Here is a 27,246-nt window from a genome sequence, read left to right on the forward strand (position 1 = left end):
AATGTGAAGGGGGGGCTACTTGGACAGTAACGCGCGCTTTCAGGGGCCCCCTTTCCCCAGACCGTGCGCTCTCTCCGCCTCGCTGAAGTAACCAAGGCGCACGTCGAGATGCGTACGTTGGCCAAACAGCCGGAAACTGTAGGAAAGGTACGCGCAGAGTGAGCGCGCTTTCCAGGAGACTGACCCCCACCCCCACAGTATCTCCTTTTGGCGGGATTTGAAGTTGGGACTCTGAGGCGACGACTTGGCTGGAGTTCCCAACAGGGTCCGTCCAACTGCCTACGCTGTGCGAAGCCAAGCCAAACAAAAGCGGCAGGTCGGGCGGGGCTACGCAAAAGTCCTCGGAACGAGCCGAACTGGAACCCACACCTGCTTCTTTTGGAGCGGAGGGAACCGGACCGCTTTTTACGTAGACGAGGAAAGAGGGAGGGGAAAAGGCCACGTATCCCCGGCACCTCGGAGCGTAAGGGGGCAGGCTTATAAGGACTACAGCTCCCCGCTCTTTTCCGTAGGGGTTTCATGGAAAGGGAGAAGCCGAGCGAACGCGGTATCCGACTGCTGCTGCGAGGTCTTCGGCGCGGCGCGGCTTGAGGGTGAAGTGGGGGCGGGCAACCTGAAGAGAGAATGGGGCTTCCGTCCGAAAACAGCAAAGCCCCGGCAACCGAAGAGAAGCCCTCAAGGCTGAACACCTGCCCGGGCAAGGTCTTCTGTAACATTAAGGTAAGAGGGACCTTCGCTCCGAACAGGAAGAGCCGAGAGGTGGTTGGGAAAGGAGTCCGCCTCGCCGCTGGCTTCGTTCGCTGAGGCTCGACGCCGCTCCTTTCTAGGGACGGAGCGGGCTCCGAGATGCTCTGGCTGCTGTTCTCCTCTGTCAACAGAGCCTTTTCTTGCCTGGCTCCTTTGCCCACCTTCAAGTTCATTGAAAAAATGATTGCGCAAAATTGAATAGGCAAAATCCACCTGTATTTAATTCGGATTTCCAAACTTGACCGGTGTCTTGGAAACTGTATGCAACCCTTGAACTGAGTACAGAACATCAAGACTATGGTCCTCTCCATGCAGTTATTTCGTCATTGATTTAAATACATTTATGAGGACTCCTAACTCTGTAAACATTCTGAGTGACAGGTAGCATTAAAAACAATAAATATAAACCTGTCTAGAAGAAGAAGAAGAAATCAAATATGGCAAAATCTTATATTGTAGGAGGTTTGGGTGTTCTTTTTTAAAAAACTTTTGGCCTCAAACTCAGGAGGAAAAGGACTTTAAACTCTGTCAGGAGATGCTGTTCCATAGGGGACGTTCTGTGAAAGAGGAATAGGTTTTCTGATTTACTGGGAATTAAATTAATAATAATAACAGTTGGAAGGGACCTTGGAGGTCTTCTAGTCCAATCCCCTGCTCAGGTAGGAAACCCTACACTACTTCAGACAGATGGTTATCCAACATCTGCTTTAAAACTTCTAGTTTTGGAGCATTCACAATTTCTGGAGGCAAGCTGTTCCACTTCTAACTGTCAGGAAATTTCTCCTTAGTTCTAAGTTACTTCTCTCCTTGTTTAGTTTCCAGCCATTGCCTCTTGTTCTACCCTCAGATGCTTTGGAGAATAGGTTGACTGCTACTTCTTTGTGGCAAAATTAATTAATAAGAAATGACTATTAATTAAATTAATAAGAAATGACTGATATTATAAAGTTTTCGTGACAAGTAAGAGTTATACCATCCGTGCAACTTAGATAGGAAGTTTATGAAATCAACAACTGGTATTCATTTCCGAATAAACCATGTATTCACTCTGTATGTATGTGGTATAATTATCATTTTTGCAGGGTACTAAAGCACATGCTATATTGCAAAAAACCCAAAATTCTTTAAAACCCAAATTCTTTACTTGTCCACACCTATTTGCTTTTACTATGATTCACACTTTAATTAAGCTGGAGTACTGTATTAGGTGACACATCAAATTGGGTTTGCTTCTTGGAAAGCATACAGATTCTTCAGGTCTTTAGGTCCTCGTGCTACTATAAATGCTGTCCTGTATGTTATTTTTACACAATGCATATTTGCTATCCTACACCGTTCCCTTTCGCTTTTTCTAAGCATGGTTTTATTTTATGTTCATCATCTGTTTGCATCTCATATTCAAATGGTCTGAATTTCTGCCTAATAGTCACTACCTGAGGAGAACAGTCGGCCTTCATTTGTCCCAGGATTGATTACTTAGTAGTCTGTTCTTTTAATATGAACCATCTCTAAAAAGCATTTACTGGTAACGTCTTTCTATGAGTTTTACTTACTGCCTGGCTTTCATGATAGTATATTATCACTAGAAAATAATTGTTTTAGGCTTTTTTTTCAATCTTTGGGGACACCCCTCATGATCTTGCATAAGTCTATCATTGACATCCTTTCCAAAATATCCTTTCTTGTGCAGTTTATCCAACTTTATCTTATTCTGAGTCCAAGAAAATAAAGTATCCACCAGCTTCACTTTTTGTCATCCTCTGTACATCCACTAAGCATTAGTGATTCCTAATACAATATTTTAACACAAAGTCAGGTTTTGCTTTCCTCACTTTTGTTTTCACAATGAACTCTTTAAGGTGATTTTTTTCTTTCAGAAAATAAAGTAGGATTATCGACACAGCTTAAATTGATGTTTCAGCCAATTGTTGGAAGTGATTCTTGCTTGCTTTGTAATTCCGAACCCTTTCAAATTCTATTCCTACAGCACTTTCTTATACATTATAAGGTCTTTCCAAAAATTATTATATATTCTGATATCCATTAGCTTATTCTCATATTAACTACAAGCTTTACTGTAGTTAACAAATCAAAGATTAACTCAACTTTTTATATTATTTTATAAACAAGAATCTTATATTAGCTATTGGTTCTTGGATCCGTCTGTTTTTTCTGAAACTTCCTTATTTATAAGTGATTTCTCTATCCCTATATGGCTCCTTTCTAAGATGCTTGTTGGTATAGGGAATAAGTAATTCAGCAATTTGCACATTATCTGCAATACATATAAACTCTAATCTTTTTCTGACTTTAGGCCATATAATGTCCGTAATGAAAGAAACAGTAATGATTTAGCATCTTACCCCATAGTTTTCAACCATTTTTAAGTATCATACTTTCCTACCTGACCACTATTGTGCTTCATTTTTTGGTGAATAACTTTCTGAACGTATTATCTTTCTGTCATCCTAGAATACTGTCCATAAACAGCTTGAGTACAACTGTTTTATTCACATTTTTCTCTGTTGGATTCTTCCACAATTATTCTTGAGTATTTCTAAGTAAAATGCATGTTTTCCTGAGATTTCTCCAATATTCTTACCTTCAAAGTATTGGTCATTTTATTTTTCTCTATTAGCTGACATTTTTACTTAATTAGCTTGATACCAGAAGGTGACATTCAGAAGTATATTTAATTAATATATTCAATTTTTCTTGTCCAGCCAATTAGGACAACTCATTCTGAATATTTTCATTTTGAGAATATTGTTTTTCCACCTTAATTTTCTCATGTGTCTCATTCATGTCATAAATCTTCAGCTTTAGTTTAATATAAATGAAGTGTGAGTTGTCAGATGAACACAGAAAAGAGAGTGTCAGCCTATTCTTCAAAGTACCTGTGGGCAGGACTATTACGGAATATTATCAAAGAGAGATCCAACCTAGGGCTAAGAATAAATTTTCTGATAGCATGGACAATTAATCAGTGGAAGGGCTTGCCTCAAAAAGTTGTGGATGATCCTTCACTAGAGCTTTTTACAAAAGGATTGGACAGCCATTTGTCCTTGAATGGTATAGAGCAGTGATGGCAAACCTATGGCACGGGTGCCACAGGTGGTACACAGAGCCGCATCTGCTGGCACGTGAGCCATTGCCCTAGCTCAACTCCAACATGCATGTGTGAAATAGGCCATTTCTGGCCTCCAGAGAGGCTCTGGGAGGTGGGGGAAGCTGCTTCGCCATCCCCAGGCATTTAATTATGGGAGTGGGCACTCACACAGGCCTGAGAGTGTGTGCATGTGCTATTTTGGCACCCAAGGGAAAAAAGGTTTGCCATCACTGGTATAGAGTATCATGTTTGAGCAGTGTTTTGGACTAGAAGACCAATTTTATTTTAGATTTCTAAGCTTAATCCATATATTCACTATTGTCTATTTCACAATCTGCCCCAGGTAGTGTCCTGGATGACTGGAGTGCATTTCTCTATCTTTTTTTCCTATTACATAATCTACTTGATTCTGATATTAGTAACACCCATGAATAGAGTTGTTGACACTCTTGAAAGTATTGACAATTAGATTGTCTTTTAATTATATATTTGTACATTATTGGATTTACTCAATTCAGTTATTTCAGGGTTTCCTACATCACCCACTTGCTTTAATATCACCAGTAATAACAGTGCTTTTTCTTCATAGTATATCTAGGAACTCTTGTAATTAGCCGCAAAATTCCTCAAAGTTTTCTTCTATCAAGTGTATCAAGCTGGTTGGCCAATGGATCATTCGTTCATTCATTCATTCAGTTCTCACCTTTATTAATTTTTTTACAAATAACTCATGGTGATCATTAGGTTATGATCAAGTATCTTGTTTGAGTGTTACTTCTTTGTTCTTTCATATGGTTTCATGGCTGAATCATTTAATTATGTGAGTTAGATAACAAATTCTGATCTACCTATCTTTACCTCTCTCTACTTTATTTGACAACAAAACTTTTTCTTGCTCAAGCTTGATTTTTCCTTGCTTTGATGTTAAGTTTCCTTATAAAATTGAGAAACGTTTTGCTACTAGTATGACTAGTGACCAAATTTTCTTATAGTTGAGTATGTCATTGTTTCTAAATCTATTTTTGGAAGTTCAGAGTTTTTCCTAGTAATAGAGGAGTTCTTCTGTGTCTCATCACCTGTCAACCACATCAAAAAATTTTTTTTGGCAGAAACAGAGAAGTGGATTTCTACTGTTTTATTCCATTTTGGAAGGAATTTTGGGATGCCTTAGTAGATTAATTACAGGTTTCAATAATTAGTAGATTATTGTAGGTTTCAATAATTAATGTACTTTCACAGAATATTATAGGAAAATCATTGCCTGCACAATATTGACCTTTGCAGGTATTGACAAATCTCATTATCTGAATATAGTTCACAATATCTTAATTGCTACTCTACTAAGTAATATTCTGCAATGTATTCTTGACTGCTAATTTATTTGTTGATTGTTGCTATGTAAGAGACATTATGTACAACTTCAGTATCTTCGCTGTCAATTAAGACTGTCTAGTGTACCTTTTTCATTAATTTGTTCTTTATATGTAATTATAAACCCATTTTTAATTATGCTCATGGCTTTTGATTAGAGTTTGGACATCATTTGCATTTTCATTTGTCAAAGTAGCATCATTAGTATGTGCAGATTATTAATCTTTCTTCCTCCAATTTATTTATTTATTTATTTATTTATTTATTTATTTATTATTATTATTTATTATTTGGATTTGTATGCCGCCCCTCTCCGAAGACTCATTCATTCATTCATTCATTCATTCATTCATTCATTCATTCATTCATTCATTCATTTATTTATTTATTAGATTTGTATGCCGCCCCTTTCCATAGACTCGGGGCGGCTCACAACACAATAAAAACAGTTCATGACAAATCTAATAATTTACAATTTAAAATATTTTAAAAACCCCATTATTAAGCAGACATACATACAAGCATACCATACATAAATTGTATAGGCCCAGGAGAGATATTTCAGTTCCCCCATGCCTGACGACAAAGGTGGGTTTTAAGGAGTTTATGAATGGCAAGGAGGGTAGGGGCAGTTCTAATCTCTGGGAGGAGCTGGTTCCAGAGAGTCGGGGCCACCACAGAGAAGGCTCTTCCCCTGGGGCCCGCCAACCGACATTGTTTAGTTGATGGGACCCAGAGAAGGCCCACTCTGTGGGACCTAATCGGTCGCTGGTAAAGAAGTATGCCTGGGAGGTTTGCAGGGACTGGTTCTTCCAAACTTGTAAATAAACTGAACAAAATGTCTCTTGACTTGAATTGTTTTGGATCAAAAACAAATATCTATTTTGTCCCCAGCATTTTCAAAATTGGAATTGAACCAATAACAGAAGTGTACAAAAGTTGGATTTCTATAAGGGTCAATAAAGTCCAACAAACCTTTCTTGTCAGAGCTTTTCTACTTCAGCAACTTTCAGATGCATGGACTATTGGCTGAACAATTCTGGGAACTGAAGTCCAGGCATCTTAAAGTTGGTACAGTGGTGGATTGCTGCCAGTTAGGACTGGTTCGGACATACCAGTGGCTGGAATTTGCCCCGACTCGCCAAACCAATGGCCAGCTGGTCACATCCCTGTACCGGTTCTCCCGTTGCCATTTCATGAAAGCAGCTGGCAAAGAACCCTCTGCACTTGCAAAGATTATCATTTGCGTGACATGATGAGTGCACAAAATGCGCAATTCGAACTGGTAGGGAATGTAGGTAGAACCCATCCCTGGGTTGGTAAAATTGAGAAATACAGTGTTCCCTTGATTTTTGCGGGTTCGAACTTTGCGAATAGCCTATACCAAATACTATATATAAAAAATACTTCACGGGTTTTTTTCTATACCATGGTTTTTCCCGCCCAATGACATCATACGTCATCGCCAAACTAATAATTTTTGCAAATAAATAACCAAAAAAAATATTAATAAGTAATTATGTTTATAAATATCAGAATCTCTAAGTGTCTTATTCAATGGTGTGTACCAGTAATAATGGTGAGTAAATGGTTATTAAGGGAATGGGAAATGGTAATTTAGGGGTTTAAAGTGTTAAGGAATGGCTTGTGAAACTGTTCATAGCCAATTTACTTCCGCATCTCCACTTCGCGGAAATTCGACTTTCGTGGGTGGTCTCAGAACGCATCCCCCGCGAAAATCGAGGGAACACTGTACTGTTCTGTGTTAATTTGCATTCTTCTTTTACCAAGTACACTGGTGCAATGTTCTTTGTGAGCTTACATGTTTCAATGACATACATCAGGGGTGTAAAACTTCCATCATCATAGTGGCATCACGTGACTTATCGGAACTTTTCTGCTCTTCACTAAACTAGGTGGGGGCGGGGCCAGCATGGGATACATCCTCCTGTGAGTTGACACCCCTGATGTATGTCATTGAAAATTTGAGTCTTTGGACAATATTTTGAGGTATTAAAAAATCTATTATATTCCTACAACATCTTATCTACAAAATGCAAACCAGGGTCTTCTCAAGAAAGTAGATTCTTATGGTCACTTATGTTTTTAAAGTGGTAAAAACTTCTGTTCAATCTAAAACATAGTGCTTTGTCTGTTACATTTATTCTGGATTTATCAGATCAATGGAATTTTAACATTGTCATTTTTTTAATTAAAAAAACAACCCTGAGCAACATGCATTTCTCAGCAAAAGACATTCTTTGCAAAAGTTTATTATACCTGCGTACAATAGTTGGTATATACCACTATCAAGAGAAAAAAATGAAGTATTTTCATACATTGCAACATATACCCACTTCTTAAAGACATTGCCTCATTATTTGTTTAGCATTTCTGACGTTTCTTGTGGTTTCCCTTTCAGAATTTTTTATCGCATATACTCACTTTTTAAAGACATTGCCTCATTATTTGTTTAGTATTTCTGACGTTTCTTGTGGTTTCTCTTTCTGAGCTTCAGCTCAGAATTATTTTATCGTTTCTCATGTTTATCTTTTAGAATGTCGTAATTGCTCTCATTAGCTTGGATTGATTCCAAGGCTACCTTCGCATGTCATTTATTTGGCTGCACACCTGGTACAATAATCTTAATTCCATAGTAAGTGTATTGTACAAGGGAGTGGTATCTGGACTCGCATGTCAGCATGCCATATTAACTCAGTGTAAAAGAAAGACCAGCATCAAGAATTTACCCATACTAAACACATTGGCTCTATCAAAAGCTAAGGAAATGGCATTGCTATCATAAGTCCATTTTTGTCATTACAATACACAATATTACTGCTTTTAAATCTCAGGTCTGTTAGGTCAAGATAATGGAATTCCTGTTTGTTTTATAGCAGTGTTTATAAAGTGTTTTTCTTAAGCTACTCCAGCAATAATACACATCAATTTAGCATAGCACCTTGCATGCAAAGATTGTTTTTATTTTATTTTATTTATTATTTATTTATTTATTACAGTATTTAGATTTGTATGCCGCCCCTCTCCGCGGACTCGGGGCGGCTCACAGCAAAATATAACAATCGTAACAAATCCAAATAAATTTAAAATATTTTTAAAAGTTTAAAAAAGAACCCCATTTACTAACAAGCACACACACAAACATACCATGCATAAATTGTACATGCCCGGGGGAGGTGTTTCAGTTCCCCCATGCCTGACGGCAAAGGTGGGTTTTAAGGATTTTATGGAAGGCAGGGAGAGTAGGGGCAGTTCTAATCTCTGGGGGGAGTTGGTTCCAGAGAGTCGGGGCCGCCACAGAGAAGGCTCTTCCCCTGGGGCCCGCCAACCGACATTGTTTAGTTGACGGGACCCGGAGAAGGCCCACTCTGTGGGACCTAATCGGTCGCTGGGATTCGTGCAGCAGAAGGCGGTCTCGGAGATATTCTGGTCCAATGCCATGAAGGGCTTTAAAGGTCATAACCAATACTTTGAATTGTGACCGGAAATTGATCGGCAGCCAATGCAGACTGCGGAGTGATGGCGAAACATGGGCATACCTAGGTAAGCCCATGACTGCTCTCGCAGCTGCGTTCTGCACGATCTGAAGTTTCCGAACACTTTTCAAAGGTAGCCCCATGTAGAGAGCATTTTCCCCACCTCTCCCTGTTTAAACTTATGAATGAGCCTCACCGTACAGTGAAATCATTTACTCAAGACTTGTACAGTGTAGCTGAGCTGTTTATAAAGAAATAAAAAGCTGGCCTTCTTGAATCATTCTGCTTTTCTATCTGCTATCTGAATTGTTGAATCATCAGTAGTGTCACCGAGAAATCTGGGGTGGGGAATTGGCAATTGAGATTGTTGAATGATTAAGCAACAAGTCCGGATGATGAAAAGTTCATATCAGGTTTGCCTTTTGGCACTTAGAAAAGGAGAGGCAGGCTAAATCAAATAACATGGAGTACCTCTACTGATTATGGGAGATGGGTGAACAGTATGTTAAACACCTTTAAAAGGTCAAATAAATTATATTGTTGGCTTTCACATAACAAACTTTCAGGTGTATTAACTCTCAGAATTCTACACAGCATGAACAAAAGCTTTACTATTGTGGAATCTGGAACTTCTCATTCCAGTTTGGGAGTATTGAGCTAATTAGAGAATTGGTGTGTCTTCCATGCTTCGTATACATGGTGTTAGAAGGTGAAAATGTTAATAATAATAATAATAATAATAATAATAATAATAATAATAATAATTTATTAGATTTGTATGCCGCCCCTCTCCGAAGACTCGGGGCAGCTCACAACAACGATAAAAACAATATTATACTGGCACAAATCTAATATAAAAAAAACCTTAAAACCCTATCATAATTAAAAACCAAACAGCACATACATACCAAACATAAATTATAATAAGCCTGCGGGAAAGGTGTCTCAAATCCCCCATGCCTGGCGGTATAGGTGGGTCTTAAGTAGTTTACGGAAGACAAGGAGGGTGGGAGCAGTTCTAATCTCTGGGGGGAGTTGATTCCAGAGGGCTGGGGCCACCACAGAGAAGGCTCTTCCCCTGGGGCCCGCCAGACGACATTGTTTAGTCGACGGGACCCAGAGAAGGCCAACTCTGTGGGACCTTATCGGCCGCTGGGATTCGTGCGGTAGCAGGCGGTTCCGGAGGTACTCTGGTCCAATGCCATGTAGGGCTTTAAAGGTCATGACCAACACTTTGAATTGTGAAATATAGTAATGGAACAGTAACAGTGTTACATGGCTCTATTTATTGAAATAATATTCAGATATAACCAATCACAGCAGCAGTGAAGATGGAAACACTACTGGTTGAAAATGTAACAATTCTGAGCCAAGAAAAGGTGACTGGTCATTTATATGAGTTGAAATCTACTTTGTATTGATATATTCTGCTTCTACTAGGCTTAGAAATAGTCAAGGTTCTTGAATGTTACCAGATGTTTTCTTCCAGTTTCAGATGTATGTATAGTCGGGATTTTTTTTTAAAAAAAATTGCTTTAAAAGGCACTCTTGGGGGTTGAGAGCATAGAACTGAAAAAAGCTGGAGTTACAAGTTTTGGAAAACTCCAATATAGATAGATACTGTATTGTCTTAATCTGGATCAAGGTCTTTGTGACTGTTGGGTTGACAAATTGAAGAAGGTGAAAAAAATACAAATTGTTAAACTAAAAAAATATGGCTAGAATTGCATCTGACTCGATGCTTAGCAGACTTATACACAGCATCATAAATTCCTTGATGAATTATTGAATTTAGTATAAATTAAGTATCAATTTTAAAATATATATTATGATATCCCAAAGCCATATAAATACTGCTGGAATCCTAGAAATGGAGACCTGGATTTAAAATTCTGTCTCCTTGGGGAATTATTAAATGATTTAGTATGATTGTGGAAGTTGGATTGTAAAAGATACCATGACTGAACTCTATTGCAAGAACAGGTGAATAGGTAATATTAAAAAAAAGGTGATGAGATAATGTTTTTAAAAAGTCAAAAAGAAACATAGAAGTCTGACGGCAGAAAAAGACCTCATGGTCCATCTAGTCTGCCCTTATACTATTTTCTGTATTTTATCTTAGGATGGATATATGTTTATCCCAGGCATGTTTAAATTCAGTTACTGTGGATTTATCTACCACGTCTGCTGGAAGTTTGTTCCAAGGATCTACTACTCTTTCAGTAAAATAATATTTTCTCATGTTGCTTTTGATCTTTCCCCCAAATAACTTCAGATTGTGTCCCCTTGTTCTTGTGTTCACTTTCCTATTAAAAACACTTCCCTCCTGGACCTTATTTAACCCTTTAACATATTTAAATGTTTCGATCATGTCCCCCCTTTTCCTTCTGTCCTCCAGACTATACAGATTGAGTTCATTAAGTCTTTCCTGATACGTTTTATGCTTAAGACCTTCCACCATTCTTGTAGCCCGTCTTTGGACCCGTTCAATTTTGTCAATATCTTTTTGTAGGTGAGGTCTCCAGAACTGAACACAGTATTCCAAATGTGGTCTCACCAGCATTCTATATAGCGGGATCATAATCTCCCTCTTCCTGCTTGTTATACCTCTAGCTATGCAGCCAAGCATCCTACTTGCTTTCCCTACCACCTGACTGCACTGTTCACCCATTTTGAGACTGTCAGAAATCACTCCCCCTAAATCCTTTTCTTCTGAAGTATTTGCTAACACAGAACTGCCAATACAATACTCAGATTGAGGATTCCTTTTCCCCAAGTGCATTATTTTACATTTGGAAACATTAAACTGCAGTTTCCATTGCTTTGACCATTTATCTAGTAAAGCTAAATCATTTACCATATTACAGACCCCTCCAGGAATATCAACCCTATTGCACACTTTAGAGTCATCGGCAATTAGGCAAACCGTCCCTACCAAATCTTCCCCTATGTCACTCACAAATGTTTCATCATAGTGTCAGAAAGCATTTCAAACAGGAAAATGAAGAAATGTAGAAACTTTATCTTTTATAAGAGACACATTGGCTAACAATTTGGCAGGAATTTAGCAAAGAATAGAAAATGCAATCTAGTACTATTTCAATGTTTTGCAAACCCACTAAAAGGTGGTTTTGGCAGTAAAGTACGTAAGGAAAATGAAGCTGTTTAGTTATGCTGTCTGATTATACTGAAAGATTAAACCTCTATTTATACTAAACCATAAATTATACTTTCCAATACTTTTGGATATGTTTGTGTTTACACAACACCTCAACAAACCACATTGTGCTTTGTATGAACCATTAGATCAAAGCCAAAAAGTGGTTTGAGGGATCAGATGATTATCTCCAAATGCCCCTCAAGTATAAACTCCCAGCTGCCCAAACTGGTTGCAACTTCTGAAAGCCAGAGGTCAGCAAAATTGACTGAGATCCACCTGAGAGTCGCAAGTCTGAGTCAACCTATAATATGCATTATCAACATCACTCATAGGATCAGTTTGATATTATACTTGTGATATTGGACCTTCTTGTTTTTGCCCTGGGAAAGTTTACTAAAATATGACTATGTTGTTGGGAAAGTGGAAAAATATTCCTCTGTGGCTGATTGGAGTATCAAAATGAATTGTTTTTAGCAGCCCCAAAAAACACCCTTCTTTTGCAGATGCAAAAACCATGCAAAGTCTATTTTGCACAGTAGCTGCAAGCAGTTCTTTCTTCTATTTGCCTCTAATATATTTCATTTGTTTGTTAATTATACCAGTATATGTCAGCTGCTCTTGAATAACTTACAGAACTATAAATAACTAAAAGGATTATTCTTTATATTTCTTAAGTAATGCTATAGAACCATATTTTTCAAACTTGACAACTTGAAGATAGATGGACTTCAACTCCCAGAATTCTTTAGCCAACTATTTTATGCTGGTTGGGGAATTCCAGGAGTTGAAGTCTATTCACCTATAAGTTGCTAACTTTGGGGGAGGGGGAACTGCTATAGAATAAAATTTTAATGTGTAAGTAATAATAACGCATGTAATGTTAAAGTGACATCCAGGTGTTATTTAATTCCAAACGCATTTTCTCCCCATAAGACCTTTTAGGAAGCTTGTTTTTCTGGTTATAACCAATGTGTTGCATTAGATGGACTTTGGATGACCCAGCAAGTCCATTTTTATCTGGTTATCTCCAATACTGCATTGAATTTCCTGAACTTTAGATAGGGAGGAAGGTACGTTTGGTGTATAGGTAGCCCTCAACTTACAACCATAATTGAAGCATGTCTGCTGCTTCTGTCCTTACCTTTTTAGCTTTTGAGATATTGGTAGGAAAGCAGGGTGTTGATCACTGGCAATTGAATCAGGATGTGGCATATATCTGACTTGACATCTCTGCTAACAGAAGGGATGGTTCATAGCAAAGTAGATTTGTATGAATGAAATACTTAAGATAGAGAATGTCCTGTTTTCCTTTTTCTAGAGAAACTGTCTTGCTCTGTTAGCTTGCCCTGCTATGTTTAGCAAGTTGTTATTATTTTAACAGGCTGTTTTCCATGTCTTACTGTCCTATGGTCCTAATTTACCTGTACCTACTTTGCAAATGTTTATGCTTATAACAATACCTGCTGCCTTATACATGTTTGACAAACATAAACAAACAAACAAATAATCAATCAATCAATCAAGAGGTAGGAGAATGCCAGAAGTGCTTTGTAGTTTTAATCAGATTGCTTAGAGTAGATGTGAGCAGTTTGACAGATGTATATTCTTGAGCTTATAAGTAGCGCCTTCCCATAAAACTTGTTTTTACTATCATTTTGACCATGGTAATTGTTCTGCACGAAAAGCAGATTTTAAACAGCAAGGGAAAAGGAGAGCTAAACATAAACAATGTCCAGGAAAGGTGCCAAACTTGGCTTAATCAGCATTCCTTAGATAACAAGTCCATTTATAATTTAAGCATATGAATTTGCTCACCGAAGCCCCAGGCAACACTCACCTAGCAGAGAATGTCTTTCATTGAGGCAGAAAGCATGGTTTTAAAGCCTTGTTCAATCACACACCCCAATCTCACATCTCTTCCATTGAACGACGTTGAAATCTCACATCTAATTTCCCCAATCCTTTGCCTTTATACTACCTGGAGATGACATCACACTCCAAAGAGGCTAAGGCTGTAATCTAGTACCTTTTACTATGCAACTACTCTTGCATAGTACAATCTCCTATAGCAGTGATGGCAAACCTTTTTTTCCTCGGGTGCCAAAAGCACATGTGTGTGTGCTATTACGCATGTGTGAGTACCCACACCCATAATTCAATGCCTGGGGATGGTGCAAATGGCCCTCTCTGTCCCCCCTCTGGAGGCCTGAAACAGCTTATTTCCCAACCTCTGATGGGCACGATAGGCCCATTTTTCACCCTCCCCAGGCTCCAGAGGCAAAAATGCCCTCCCACATTCCCCCATAGACTCTCCAGAAGCCGACAATTCCCAGAGCCTCCATGCGAGTCGAAAATCAGCAGGCTGGCACGCACATTTACATTTGCCTGAGAAGGGTTTAGAGCAGATATAAAGACATTCAACTATAAGCACCTTGAAAACAGTATAGACTTTACAAGTTTTGCCAGATTATCAATGTTTTATCAATGACTAAGTGGATGTTGTAGGAGTATTTTGTATTTTTGTATGCCTTTGATTTGATTGACTCCTGACAGCTGGCCAGACAAGTCCCTGCAATTTTCTTGGTGTTTGTCATTGCCTGCTTCTTAGAGATGAGAAAAAATAACTAGCCCAAAGTTATCCAGCTGGCTTTATGCCTAAAGTTAAATTTAGTGTAACCAGTTGGGGGTTTGATCCAAGGAGCCTGGATTCATACCCCAACAATCGTATTGCATTGCCTAATTATAGTTACATTGATTACCAGAAGATACCATTTCATAATATTAAATCTCATCAGACATGGGTAGCTTTGTATTATCTTATATGATTCAAAAAACATCAGGAATTAAATTCACAAATCTTTGCACTTTCAATGATTACAGTATATGCATTATATTATCTTTAGGAGCTATGTAATTTCTAAATCCTAAATTTCTAGGATTTAGTAGTTTCAGGAAGAGAAATGTCTGATGAGTTCCAATGGTAGGAAACTGGTCACATGCATCTCCTGGTGGTCAGTGCTGAAAAGTTAGAATATACATAAAATAGTCAAGTAAAATTCCACACATGGAGGCCTGACATAATATAATATCTGTATCTCTCTGATCTGAGATTTTAAGGAAAGGAGGTTTGTATATATATATTTGATGGCTCTTTCAATGATGAGTTGTCAATCTATTTCAGTTTTACCCCCCTTTGAGATGATAAAGCTACATGTGATTCAATATCAGATTTAAGCCTTATTTCAACATAAGTACAACCTCTTATTAAGTTCTGTCCTATCCCTGTGTTACCCTAATTATATTAGCATCCTGAAGTCATTCTAGCATTCTGCAAGCATTCATACAATCAGTGTAAAAATCTCCTATGGGAAATAATAAGATTACTGGTATTATGTAGCCTTTCAGCTGTATGCGTAGAGGAATATGATAATACAAACAAGTGTTTGTTTGAAATATTAATTTTATTTCTAGTCTACTTAAAAATATCAATAATTAATAATAATAATAATAATTTATTAGATTTGTATTCCGCCCCTCTCCGAAGACTTGAGGCGGCTCACAACAAACGATAAAACAATATATATAGGCACAAATCTAATATTAAGAAAAAACTAAAAACCCTATCATAATTAAAAACCGAACAGCACATACATAGATCTTTATAAGCCATGAGTGGGGGGAAAACAAGGAAGAGTTTTATGCTTTTCAGGACACTGCTGAAATTGAGACAAATGACAATGTTGAGAATTACTTAAGCAGAAAATTTCCTAAAAAGGTCAGTACTTTTCCAAACGTTAACTTCCTCCAGATATCTTACTATTTGCTAGCAGATTTCTTGAATAATAGCAATCCCCAGCCAAGGCTTGTCCCTTAATAAATTGCTCCTTAAACTAGGAGAAAAGAGTTTCAATTAGAGCACTCAGATTGTTTTAGCCATTTTTCATTAATCCAAAGACAATGGCCTTGTATATTACGATGTGTGACTTTTTTCTAAAGCCAAGATTTGTCATTGGTCTTTAGATGATATGCCTGGAATGCACTCCAAAAAGTAAGGAGGCTAATTTGATTTTATATAATTAAGTTAGTTAAATGAGGTAATAGGATTACTTCCCCATGTACCGTATTTAATAATCTCCTTTTCTATGAATAGTTCCTTTGATGTGGCAACTTTCAGAACCCTTTTTGGAAATGCGTACAAATCAGGGGTCATAGACAATGTGCTTCTGGTAATGCAGCATCCCTGGAAGGATCTGTTATTGGAACTCTAGAGCTGGCCCAACTTTGCACAACTGACTTGGGCTATAGTAAAAAGATGGAAGAGTATTAAGGGGCATTTTAAAAAATGTTGTTCTAAAGGAACAGTAGGCTTTTATCTTTCAAGTGATACATCGTTTCACAATCAAGTAGCAAAGAGGTGCTGTGCAGTTTAAAATTAATTAGTCTGGCATGACTGCAGGCGCAGACAACCTGATGCTTTCCAAATGCTGGAATTGTCCTTTCCCCCATCCTTTCCAATTGCATTGCTTCACGAGTTGTTCCAAAACATCTCTTTCTCTACTAACTTTACCTACTTGCGTATTTCTGCTTTACTAAAACTTGATCTTAGGTGCACCGATCTTCATTCTGAGAACATGATTATCCTTTAAACTTACATATCTTATTTTTTAGATCCCATTTTTTAGTCTTTCTCTTCCCTACCCCCTTCTTGTTCATTCTTTACTTGTGACTCTTTGAAACCTGGTTAGTGACAATTGGATGGAAGGAGCTAATTGGTGGCAAAATCTACCATTGATACAGATTATGAGTTTTAATACCCTCATCATCATGGCTTTAAAGCTTTGATTCAAAAGTGCTTGCAGAAGTTTACTTTTTTAATACTGAAATACCTTATTTTTCAGAATATAAGATGAACCGGAATATAAGACTCACCCAGATTTTAGAGGTGCAAAACAAGAAAAAAGTATTCTGAGCCAAATGGTGCAGTAATATATTATTTAATAAAATACCTGTGTAGCAGAATACTTTTTACAAACATGTATACTTTTTACAGTCATGGACAATTTTTACAAACTTCAAACTTGACATCTTTAAGACTTGTGGACTTCAATTACCAGAATTCTCCAGTCATGCTAGTTCAGAAATGTGAGTTGAAGTTCATTAGTCTTAAAGCTGTCAAGTTTGAAAACCCCTGGGTTAGGGATTAGGGTGCACTGCAAGGGTATTCAAACTTCCTGAGCTAGTCCTCCTCTAACTGTGGCTACTTTGCTGTTTAAACTTTTTAGCTCTATTTACAAAGAGCCATAAAGATTATCACAGGAGATTCAGGAAAGGAAGTGCAAGGGACAAAGTTGCAGTCTTTTGAGAAGGAGGGGGGAGGGAAAGGGGAGCTGCTTATCTCTCCCTCCCCCCCCCACACTTGCAGAAATGATCAAAAATGATCTAACAGGAAGTGAAAAGTATCTCCTTCTGTAGTCAGGGCAAAGCTGGGGGTTGTTTAGTCTGATCTCACCCTGGAGTCCAGATCGTTTTAATACTAGAGATGTCAGTGAAAGAAACAGTGTTGAATTCAGGTTTCTTTCAGTGTGATAACTGGAAAGTGAAGTTTTTGTGCACACGCGTTGTGTCTCTCTTTTCATTCTGCTTTGGGCAGCCAGAGATGTGGGTGGGGATAGGCTAGCCAGTGATAGAAATGAAGGAAATTTGCATTAGCTACAGTAGAAGGAGACTGCTCAGGAGACTTTGCATAATGATACAAACCCTTCTTCCTTCTGTCCTCTTTCTTTCTCTTCTCTCTCTGTCTGTCTCTCTCTCTCTCTCTCTCTCACACACACACACACAAACATGTGCGCGCGCACCCACACTCACAGCAGAGTCTGGCACTCGGACCATGCAGGGAGAGCGCAGGGAGAGCAGCTTCTCCCATCCTTCCCAGAAAGCGTCTCTGCTGATGGGCTGGTGGGGTGGCATTCCCCCAAAGCCTTTCATTGCAGCTGAGTGTTTGCCCTTTGAGGCTGCCTGCTTTCCTTCTCCACCTTGGGGGTGTTCTTCCACAAACTGCTCCTCCGTGTTGGTGTCATCAGAGGCTGATCAGAGCACACTAACCTCCACCCCAGGCACTGGAAATTAAACCTTGCATTTTTTCAGGTGAAGCTGCCATTTCGATCGCTAAATTCACTATCTCCACCTTCCTTCTTCCTTTCTGATCAATCTCCTGGAATACAGTGAACCCTCGAGTTTCGCGTGTTCAAGTATCGCGAAAGGGCTATTTCGCGAGTTTTCAACCAGGAAGTAAACTCCACCATCTGCGCATGCGTGCCCTTCCACGCATGCATAGATGGTGGAGTTTCCCCGCCGGGCAGAGGCTTCCCTGGGTCTTCCCCCTCTTGCCCCCGTAAGACCCCAGCGGCGGCGCGAGCAACGGCGTGGGCGGGCGGGCGGCACGCGCTTGGGGACATCCCAGCTCCGCTCCCCAGCTGGGGAAAGCGCGCGCGTTTGGGGACTCCCTAGATCCGCTCCCCAGCTGGGGAGCGGATCTAGGGAGTCCCCAAACGCGCGCGCTTTCCCCAGCAACGCGCGCGCTTTCCCCAGCAACGCGCGCGCGGTGGGGACTCCCTAGATCCGCTCCCCAGCTGGGGAGCGGATCTAGGGAGTCCCCAAACGCGCGCGCTTTCCCCAGCAACGCGCGCGCGGTGGGGACTCCCTAGATCCGCTCCCCAGCTGGGGAGCGGATCTAGGGAGTCCCCACCGCGCGCGCGTTGCTGGGGAAAGCGCGCGCGTTGCTGGGGAAAGCGCGCGCGTTTGGGGACTCCCTAGATCCGCTCCCCAGCTGGGGAGCGGATCTAGGGAGTCCCCAAACGCGCGCGCACCCCAGGCGCGAGCAACGGGGTGGGCGGGCGAAGGGCGGGCGGCAGTGGAAGCAAAAACACCATCTGCGCACGCGCAGATAGTGTTTTTACTTCCGCACCGCTACTTCGCTAAAAATCGATCATCGCGTGGGGTCCTGGAACGGAACCCTCGCGATGATCGAGGGTTCACTGTACTGCCAATCCAGCTGTCTGTTGCCACCAATTACGACTATTACCGCTGTCCTGCCAACTCCCTTCCCCCTCCCAGGGTGCAGCATTCGATGTATAAGACGCACCCAGTTTTTGACCCTCTTTTGGGGGGAGGGGGTAAAAAGGTGCGTCTTATACTCCGAAAAATATGGTACATGGAAAGGCAACTCAGTGAAATGATTACTTTGGTTCCCCAGTGGAAAGATAAATTCTTTGCTATTTTTAATTTTTAATTTTCATGAAATGTTACTTTGATATATGGAAAGAAGGATCAAACTGAGGCATACTATTTTACCCGCACTTTCTAAGCTATTAAAGTTTTGAAAAGGTGATAAATGTTCAGGATTCCAAAATTGTTCCTAAGTACAAGTTCCCAACTAGCAAACTACTGATGATTTTATCTCATTTGGTAATGATATGTCCACAAGAAAACTACCAAGCTCAGAGACCACATATCAAACTTAAAATAAAAATATATATAGTTTATGGCATAAGCTTAATTCTGAACGATTTGACTGCCAATTACAGCTTTTGAGTAGACAATGAGATGGAAATTTTCCACAAGTAAAGTTCCAAAATATTTCATGCAACAGCCTTTTAGTAAGAAAAGAGAGAGACAGTTTAGTGTAATGATTAACAGGCTGTCTAGGAAACAGGAGAATGTGAGTTCTAGTTCCACTAGCTGGGTGACTTTGGGTCAGGAAGTCATTCTCTCTCAGTCCATTTTAACTTATGGAGTTGTAGTGGTGGGAAAATAGGTGATAGAAAGAGAATTATGTAAGTGTTTTGTCAGGAAGGAAGGAGAGCCGGAGGGATTGAGATTTGCTCAACATTATCTTGCATGATAAGTTGAGTCTGTGCTTTACTTTTGATCTCTGATATAAAGATATAAAAGGGAAGTAGCTTTTCTGGAAATACAAAGAGTACAGCCTTTAACTCTAAACCATAGTATGATTTTCTTGATAATTAATTCCAGGAGAGTTACTATATACGTGAACTTTGATGTTTGTTAGCTAATACTGCAACAATGGCACAGATTTATTTCTGCCAAATCTCTGGAAATGTTCAACGGTGCTTATATTTTTATAGCAGATGTTTGAACGTTGCCTTTAGAAGGGTAAGCAAAGTTGTTGATTGTGTTATTTTACATAAACTGTGCTGATTGCCTAATGTGGACTAGATACATTTCCATTAATTTTTCTGATACCCAACACCAGAGAAGAAACATATTTCATTTCTTTATGTTTTAGTGCTACAGGTGTTTCAGATACCAAGATATGCTATACAGTGATCCCCCGTTTATTGCGTCCCCAACCATTGCAAACAGGGTACTTCGCTATTTTTCAACCCGGAAGTCAAAATACCATCTACGCATGCGTGCCCGTGGGCACGCATGCGTAGATGGCAACCGGGAGATCAGCTGCTGGGCGGCTTCCCTGAGTCTTCCCCCTCTTGCTGGCGTCAGCGAGGAGTTTCCCCACCGCCAACGCAAACTCCTCGCTGCCGCCCGCCCTTCGCCCGCCCACGCCGTTCATTCTCGCCGCTTTCGAGCTGAGTCCGGGAGCGAATTTGCTCCTGGACTCAGCTCGAAAGCGGCGAGAATGAACGGCGTGGACAAGCCGTTCCTTGCCGTTCGTTCTCGGCGCTTTCGAGCTGAGTCCGGGAGCGAATTTGCTCCCGGACTCAGCTCGAAAGCGGCGAGAATGAACGGCGTGGACAAGCCGTTCCTTGCCGTTCGTTCTCGGCGCTTTCGAGCTGAGTCTGGGAGCGAATTTGCTCCCGGACTCAGCTCGAAAGCGGTGAGAATGAACGGCGTGGACAAGCCGTTCCTTGCCGTTCGTTCTCGGCGCTTTCGAGCTGAGTCCGGGAGCGAATTTGCTCCCGGACTCAGCTCGAAAGCGGCGAGAATGAACGGCGTGGACAAGCCGTTCCTTGCCGCTTGCTATCGGCGCTTTCGAGCTGAGTCCGGGAGCGAATTCGCTCCCGGACTCAGCTCGAAAGCGCCGAGAGCCAGCGCCCCCCGGACCACCGCCTGTCTCCTGCTGCCCGGTTTAGCCAGGACACGAGCGGCGAAATGACTTGGAGGAATGTGAAGCTGAAACCGTCCGGTTTCAGCTTCCCATTCCTCCAAGTCATTTCGCACCCCGCTTTAGGGCGACAGGCGGTGGGCTGGGAGCCGCAGGCGAAAGGAGCTCGGGCATTGTTCTCCGGACCCCGCCCGCAGCCTGGAGAGGGAAAGGGCCGCGGGCGGGGTCCGGAGAACAATGCCCGAGCTCCTTTCGCCTGCGGCTCCCAGCCCACCGCCTGTCGCCCTAAAGCGGGGTGCGAAATGACTTGGAGGAATGGGAAGCTGAAACCGGACGGTTTCAGCTTCACATTCCTCCAAGTCATTTCGCCGCTCGTGTCCTGGCTAAACCGGGCGACAGGCGGTGGGCTGGGAGCCGCAGGCGAAAGGAGCTCGGGCATTGTTCTCCGGACCCCGCCCGCAGCCTGGAGAGGGAAAGGGCCGCGGGCGGGGTCCGGAGAACAATGCCCGAGCTCCTTTCACCTGCGGCTACCAGCCCACCGCCTGTCGCCCTAAAGCGGGGTGCGAAATGACTTGGAGGAATGGGAAGCTGAAACCGGACGGTTTCAGCTTCACATTCCTCCAAGTCATTTCGCCGCTCGTGTCCTGGCTAAACCGGGCGACAGGCGGTGGGCTGGGAGCCGCAGGCGAAAGGAGCTCGGGCATTGTTCTCCGGACCCCGCCCGCAGCCTGGAGAGGGAAAGGGCCGCGGGCGGGGTCCGGAGAACAATGCCCGAGCTCCTTTCGCCTGCGGCTCCCAGCCCACCGCCTGTCGCCCTAAAGCGGGGTGCGAAATGACTTGGAGGAATGGGAAGCTGAAACCGGACGGTTTCAGCTTCACATTCCTCCAAGTCATTTCGCCGCTCGTGTCCTGGCTAAACCGGGCAGCAGGAGACAGGCTTTGAGTTTTTGGCTGCGGGGGGAGAAGTAGGACTTTCCTAACTCCCTCGCCCCGCAGCCAAAACTCAAAGCCTGTCTCCTGCTGCCCGGTTTAGCCAGGACACGAGCGGCGAAGTGACTTGGAGGAATGGGAAGTCCAAATCGGCCGGTTTCAGCTTCCCATTCCTCCAAGTCATTTCGCACCCCGCTTTAGGAGTCAGCAGAGAACGGCGCAACTGTTTTAAAACGATCGGAGCTTTCCAATGAGTCCCGAAGACAAACGTGTCTTCGGGACTCATTGGAAAGCCGCGCGGGTGTTTTAAAAGGTCCCCGCCGACATGGGGGGCTCGCTAGCACCCCCCCAAACCTGGGTTGGGGGTTCGGGGGGTGCTAGCGAGCCCCCCATGCCGGCGGCGACGTTTTAAAACAGCCCCGCCGCCCCCAATCTTCGGCTCCTCGCTAGCGCTGCGGAAGTTAAAAACATCATCTGCACATGCGCAGATGGTGTTTTTACTTCCGCAGCGCTACTTCGCGAAAACCCGCTCGTTGCGGGGGGTCCTGGAACGGAACCCTCGCAACGAGCGGGGGATCACTGTAACACAAAAACTCATAATAATAATTTATCCTTTTGTTTTAAAAAAACACACCCCTTCAACAGTGACCTATCTCCTTTTCCATTTTTGTTTCATTTTAATTAATTAATTAATTAATTTTATTTGACTTCTATGCAGCCTATCTTTTTAATAAAAAGGTAGAAAACAAAAAGCAGTTGCATTCTCCAATTCTTTGCTATGCTACAGATCTTCTGTAACTAAGTCTTAGAAGGTAAACCATTCTGTCAATTCTACATTGTGAAAGTTTCCATTTATTTTCTTATTCAACTATTCCTAATAAGTGTACAGCTATCTCTAATGGTACATTTAGTTATGTAATTGCAACATGTAATTATTGCATATTTTGTCATTCTGGAATGTAAGTTTCTATGCATGCATCTTTTACAAAGAAATGCTTTTTTTTTTATAACTGCGTACTCCTTTTTCTATATAGATAATACAGATATGTATTATGGTGAATTATATACCCATGAATACTATGCCAAGTTCTATTCTAGCAAATCATAACATTTACTTGAAAATAAAGTCTGTGATGGATTTTTAAAGCCTCTCTTTTTTAGGAATTGGGTACAAGAAAATAGACATTTTAAAAATAAATTGTGGTTGGAATTAAGCTATCTGTATAAACAGTTTGCCATTATGGTGATTTGTCCAACTTTCAAATAAACATTGAGACAAGTAATAGGGGAATTAATGAAACACAGATGTAAAATTTGGGTGACAGTGTTTGAAACTCTTTTCAAAAATTCCTGAATATCTCAAGGGGAAAACCCTGTTTTGGCCTGGGGACTGGCTCTATGCTATACAAGGGGTATCTAAGAATTACCTAAAGCTACCATACTTTTTGACACCTCTGGATTCTCTAGTTTTACTTGGTCAGTTCATACAAAAACCATCAATCTGTAGGACTTGTCCACACTCACAAAGCTGAATGGAAGATTGAATTTCCCAAGTGGAGCATATTTTATGATCTACTAAGATCATTCTTTCCTTGCAACTGCCTTTGTAATGTGCTAGAATTACACTAACTCATTTTTACAATTCAATTCAAGAGAGCCAAAAATTATTTTCTACAGTTGATTGCAGTATTGAAAAGAAACAAGCTTCCAGGAAAAAATACTAATATATCTCAAAAGGAGCTAGTGTCTCATTTTCATTGAGAAACCAGTTTAGCTCAACTGATTTTAGCCAGATGCCTTTAATGGACAATTCCAATGTCTTTTTCTGTCAAATGGAGAATTTGGCTCTTCTTTCTCTCAGCTTTTAACTTGTATCAGCCTAAAATCAGGACACTTGATATCAATAGTTAAGATTTTGTTTAAAAAAAATTCCTCTGGCTTACTTTCAGAGAAAGGTTAACTGCTATGCCCATCTGGATTCCATTTCCCATTATTGCTTGTTGTATCTTTTCTTTTCTCCTGTAGGAAGAAATATCTTTAATTATTAATGTAAGATTAAAATAATTCTTTATTAGTTTTATGTTTACCTGCTTACATGAAAATACTTTTGAATTTAGTGGGTTTGATTGAATAGACAAGTTTAGAATGTCACTGTAAACTAACATTAAAATTGCACCAGCAAATATAATCTTAAAGGTATAGCTGTGCAAATAAATGCAAAAATTGAAATCCAATTCAAATTTACAGTCACAAATACATCAGGATCCTTCGAACTATCTGCATGTATTAGTAGCAAATATCAGACTAATTAGGCCAACAATAAGCCACAAGATATGGGCTTCTCAAATAAATACATTAGGGCATTTTCCTGTTAAGGAACCGGAATTTCCTTCTTATGGATGCCATGGCTTCATTGCTTTCCTGTATTGTTGTATAGAACTGAATTAATATTATTTCCAGAATGCATAGATCAAGGGAGGTTGGCTGGGGAACTGAAATCTCAATGCATGGAAGGTGTCATGTTGGAAAATGCCGTGGGTTTCTTTTTTTAACTGTAGGCTACTTGGGATTCATAAACTTGTAATAGTTCATTGCCCTACTAGCACTAGATCCATCATGAGTAAGCAAATTGATAGAAACATATTGAACACACATAGTACTATAGAGTTTCTTTCTGGCTCAAATAGTAGAGCTAGATCCATTAGATTTAGGTATAATTGCCCTAGTAAATATACAGCAACATGGAATACAATCTGTTTTTAATTTTAAAAAAAATCACAAGAATTGGATTTCTTTGATGCTTGTCTTATAAATGTTCTTGCTCCTAAAGCACTTCTTTCTAACTGAGCTTACTAGCATCATTGTAAGTTGGCTAAAACGTTTTGGGATGTGTAGAGGGAAGAAAGAACTATCTCAGAGAAAATATTAGGTTTTGTTTTTATGGGGAACTTTTGGGGTTTTATGGCATGTGCTGAGCATTCTTATAAAATGGTTACCAGAACAGTTACACCTGTCATATTGCTTGATCATTCTTGATTCTGAGAAAAATTAAAGGGAGGAGAGTTAAAAAAAAAACAACTACCGGTAGTTGGTCAGATAATTTTAATGTATTTGTAACTCAACAAAGCCAGTGAAAACATGGCAGCTTCATTCACAATTGTTAAAAAGCCATGCAGAAAACATACTGTGCTGAACAGTAGGCTGCACTTCTGTAGTGAATTCCAAGGAAAAGAATCAAGAATCTGATCTGGATACTATTAAGAAATTCTAGTGTATACCTTTTTGTTCTTTGAAATGCTTTTGATTTTCCTTTCTATACACATAAATCAGTTTCCCAATATATCTCATTCCTGTAGGCCATGCTGTTTTATCTCAAGAGGCACAGTTTCCTGGGCCAGGATAATTTCTTTAACCTCTATTTTTTCATGTATATTTTGCTCATGTATATTCGGGAATGTTCACAAACACAGCCTTTGTTCTTAAACTGTACACTTCCCGATTTGTCATTCATATGTGTGAATAATGCTGAAAACATTGGAACATTTTCTCAAAATTATAAGAGCTAAGTAAATAAAGATTAGCCTATTCTTTTTCATGAATAAAAAGGCAGCAACCTGTTTTGCAGTAAATGATGCAAATTAACTATGAAAATAACTAGCCCTCACAGCCACTTTTGTTATATAGAAAGAGCATTAAGAGGACTAGTAATGAGAAACAGTACATAATTTTTAAAAGTAATAATATAGAGGAAGATTTGGCATGGATTTCTTGTTTTCCCTTCGCACTGTGAAATGTTCCTTCCTTTTGTAACGTCACTTTTCTTTGTCTTTCTGTGTTTCTGTCATATTTGTTAAATATTATTTGAGTTAAGAGCTACAAGACGGAAAAGAATGTTCCACTAGTGGCCTTAATTGGGAAACTGTTCTTTGTTGTCATTGGTTAAACAAAAATGTCATGTAAAAATTAGATTTGCATGTATACACGCGCGCACACACACAGGCACACATAAACAATGTTATGACTATTGCCAGCCTTAGCGTTGGAACAGAGACCAAAGAAACTCAGGGATGCCTGTTCTCTGCATAAACAAATACTGGAAACAATTATGTTTATGATAACCCTCCTAAAAAAGACCAATCACAACAATGGGGAATTGAGAATTTAAAAAGCCAAGAGTTTGAAAAAGTATTGTATAACTTAATTTGTGTTTGTCATGTTAATATTTACTTAAAATATGCATCTATTACCAGTTGGGCAATACAGGCTCTTAATTTATGATCTTCAAGCTCTTTTGCACTTCAGATCTCACATTCGGATTATTTGGTGATTTATTCAATTTTTATCATGCTATTATGTTTTATATCATTTTTGGCTTTTCTTTCACTCAAAACTATATATTTCGATACCTCTCCCTATCATAATTGACCAAGCAGGGTCATAATATCTAATAAACAAACAGTCACCATCAGCACGTAAGCCAGTTTTTGGTTAAAGATTTTACTATTGAATTCTATTTATCAAATATTCCCACAGTTGGTCTCTTTGTAAAAGTTCCAGAAAGAAATTAAAGAAAGCTAGTGTACTTGGCCATTAAACTTGCGTTGTATCATGCCAAGCAGTACTAAAAGCCAGTATTTGCTCAACACAGATTCATTTGATTCAGGAAGGGGAGAATGCAGTTGCAAGTAGAACAGTAGATTTCCCTACATATTTTACGTACCTGTGTACTTTGAAAGTACCTTGAAGGTACTTTGAACAGCATGAAGGAACTGGAATATTTAGACTTCTCCGTACTGAAGGAGCGGGTCCAGCAGTCACATGGGGTTGCTCATGTCCAATCCGGTGGAACTGAGCCTAGTATTAAAAAAGCTTGCCGGATCCGCCCCTTCCCCAGAATTCGCTCAGTTCGCATATCCTGCGGTTGTATTGTGATAGCTCGTTCAACATTCTAACACCTTCCCTTCGATCTTTCCTTCAAAAAAGTAGTAAGATTTATTGTCTTTATTTATTACTTGCACTATTGCGCCAGCCGTTTTAAAGAAAAAAAGAAAAGAAGCGGCTCGGCTTTTTTCCTTGGGAGAAGTTGCGGTTTCGTTTCCCCCCGGCGGTTTTGCCGGTTACGATTCCTGCGGCCGCTTGTGGATTCTTCTAATCCCTTGGCCTGGAGGTCCCGGTGCAAGTATTTATCCATTGAATTATTGATTATTTATTGTATACAAAAATATTAAGGGCTTATAAAATACCTCCTGCGGAGTGAGACGCCTTCTAGTCTCCTGGACTTAGTCGATCGCTTTTCCCTTAAGAATTTCTACGGAGCGATTTTTTCGGCGCGAAGGCCTTCGCGCCCTTT

At 40.3% G+C, this 27,246-nt stretch overlaps 1 protein-coding gene across 1 annotated transcript in view; it reads left to right on the forward strand.

Moving 5' to 3' along the window:
* Positions 1-314: 314 nt before the first annotated feature.
* The window catches only part of SLCO2A1 (solute carrier organic anion transporter family member 2A1), a 74,343-nt gene continuing 47,411 nt past the window's right edge, over positions 315-27,246 (forward strand). Inside the window, exon 1 of the mRNA XM_070753186.1 lies at positions 315-720. Within this exon, the coding sequence (XP_070609287.1) occupies positions 625-720 (96 nt within the window). The 5' untranslated portion in view covers positions 315-624. The remainder of the gene's footprint in view (positions 721-27,246) is intronic.

The sequence above is a fragment of the Erythrolamprus reginae genome, chromosome 5 (genome assembly GCF_031021105.1).
Source record: "Erythrolamprus reginae isolate rEryReg1 chromosome 5, rEryReg1.hap1, whole genome shotgun sequence".
Classification (NCBI taxonomy): domain Eukaryota; kingdom Metazoa; phylum Chordata; class Lepidosauria; order Squamata; family Dipsadidae; genus Erythrolamprus; species Erythrolamprus reginae.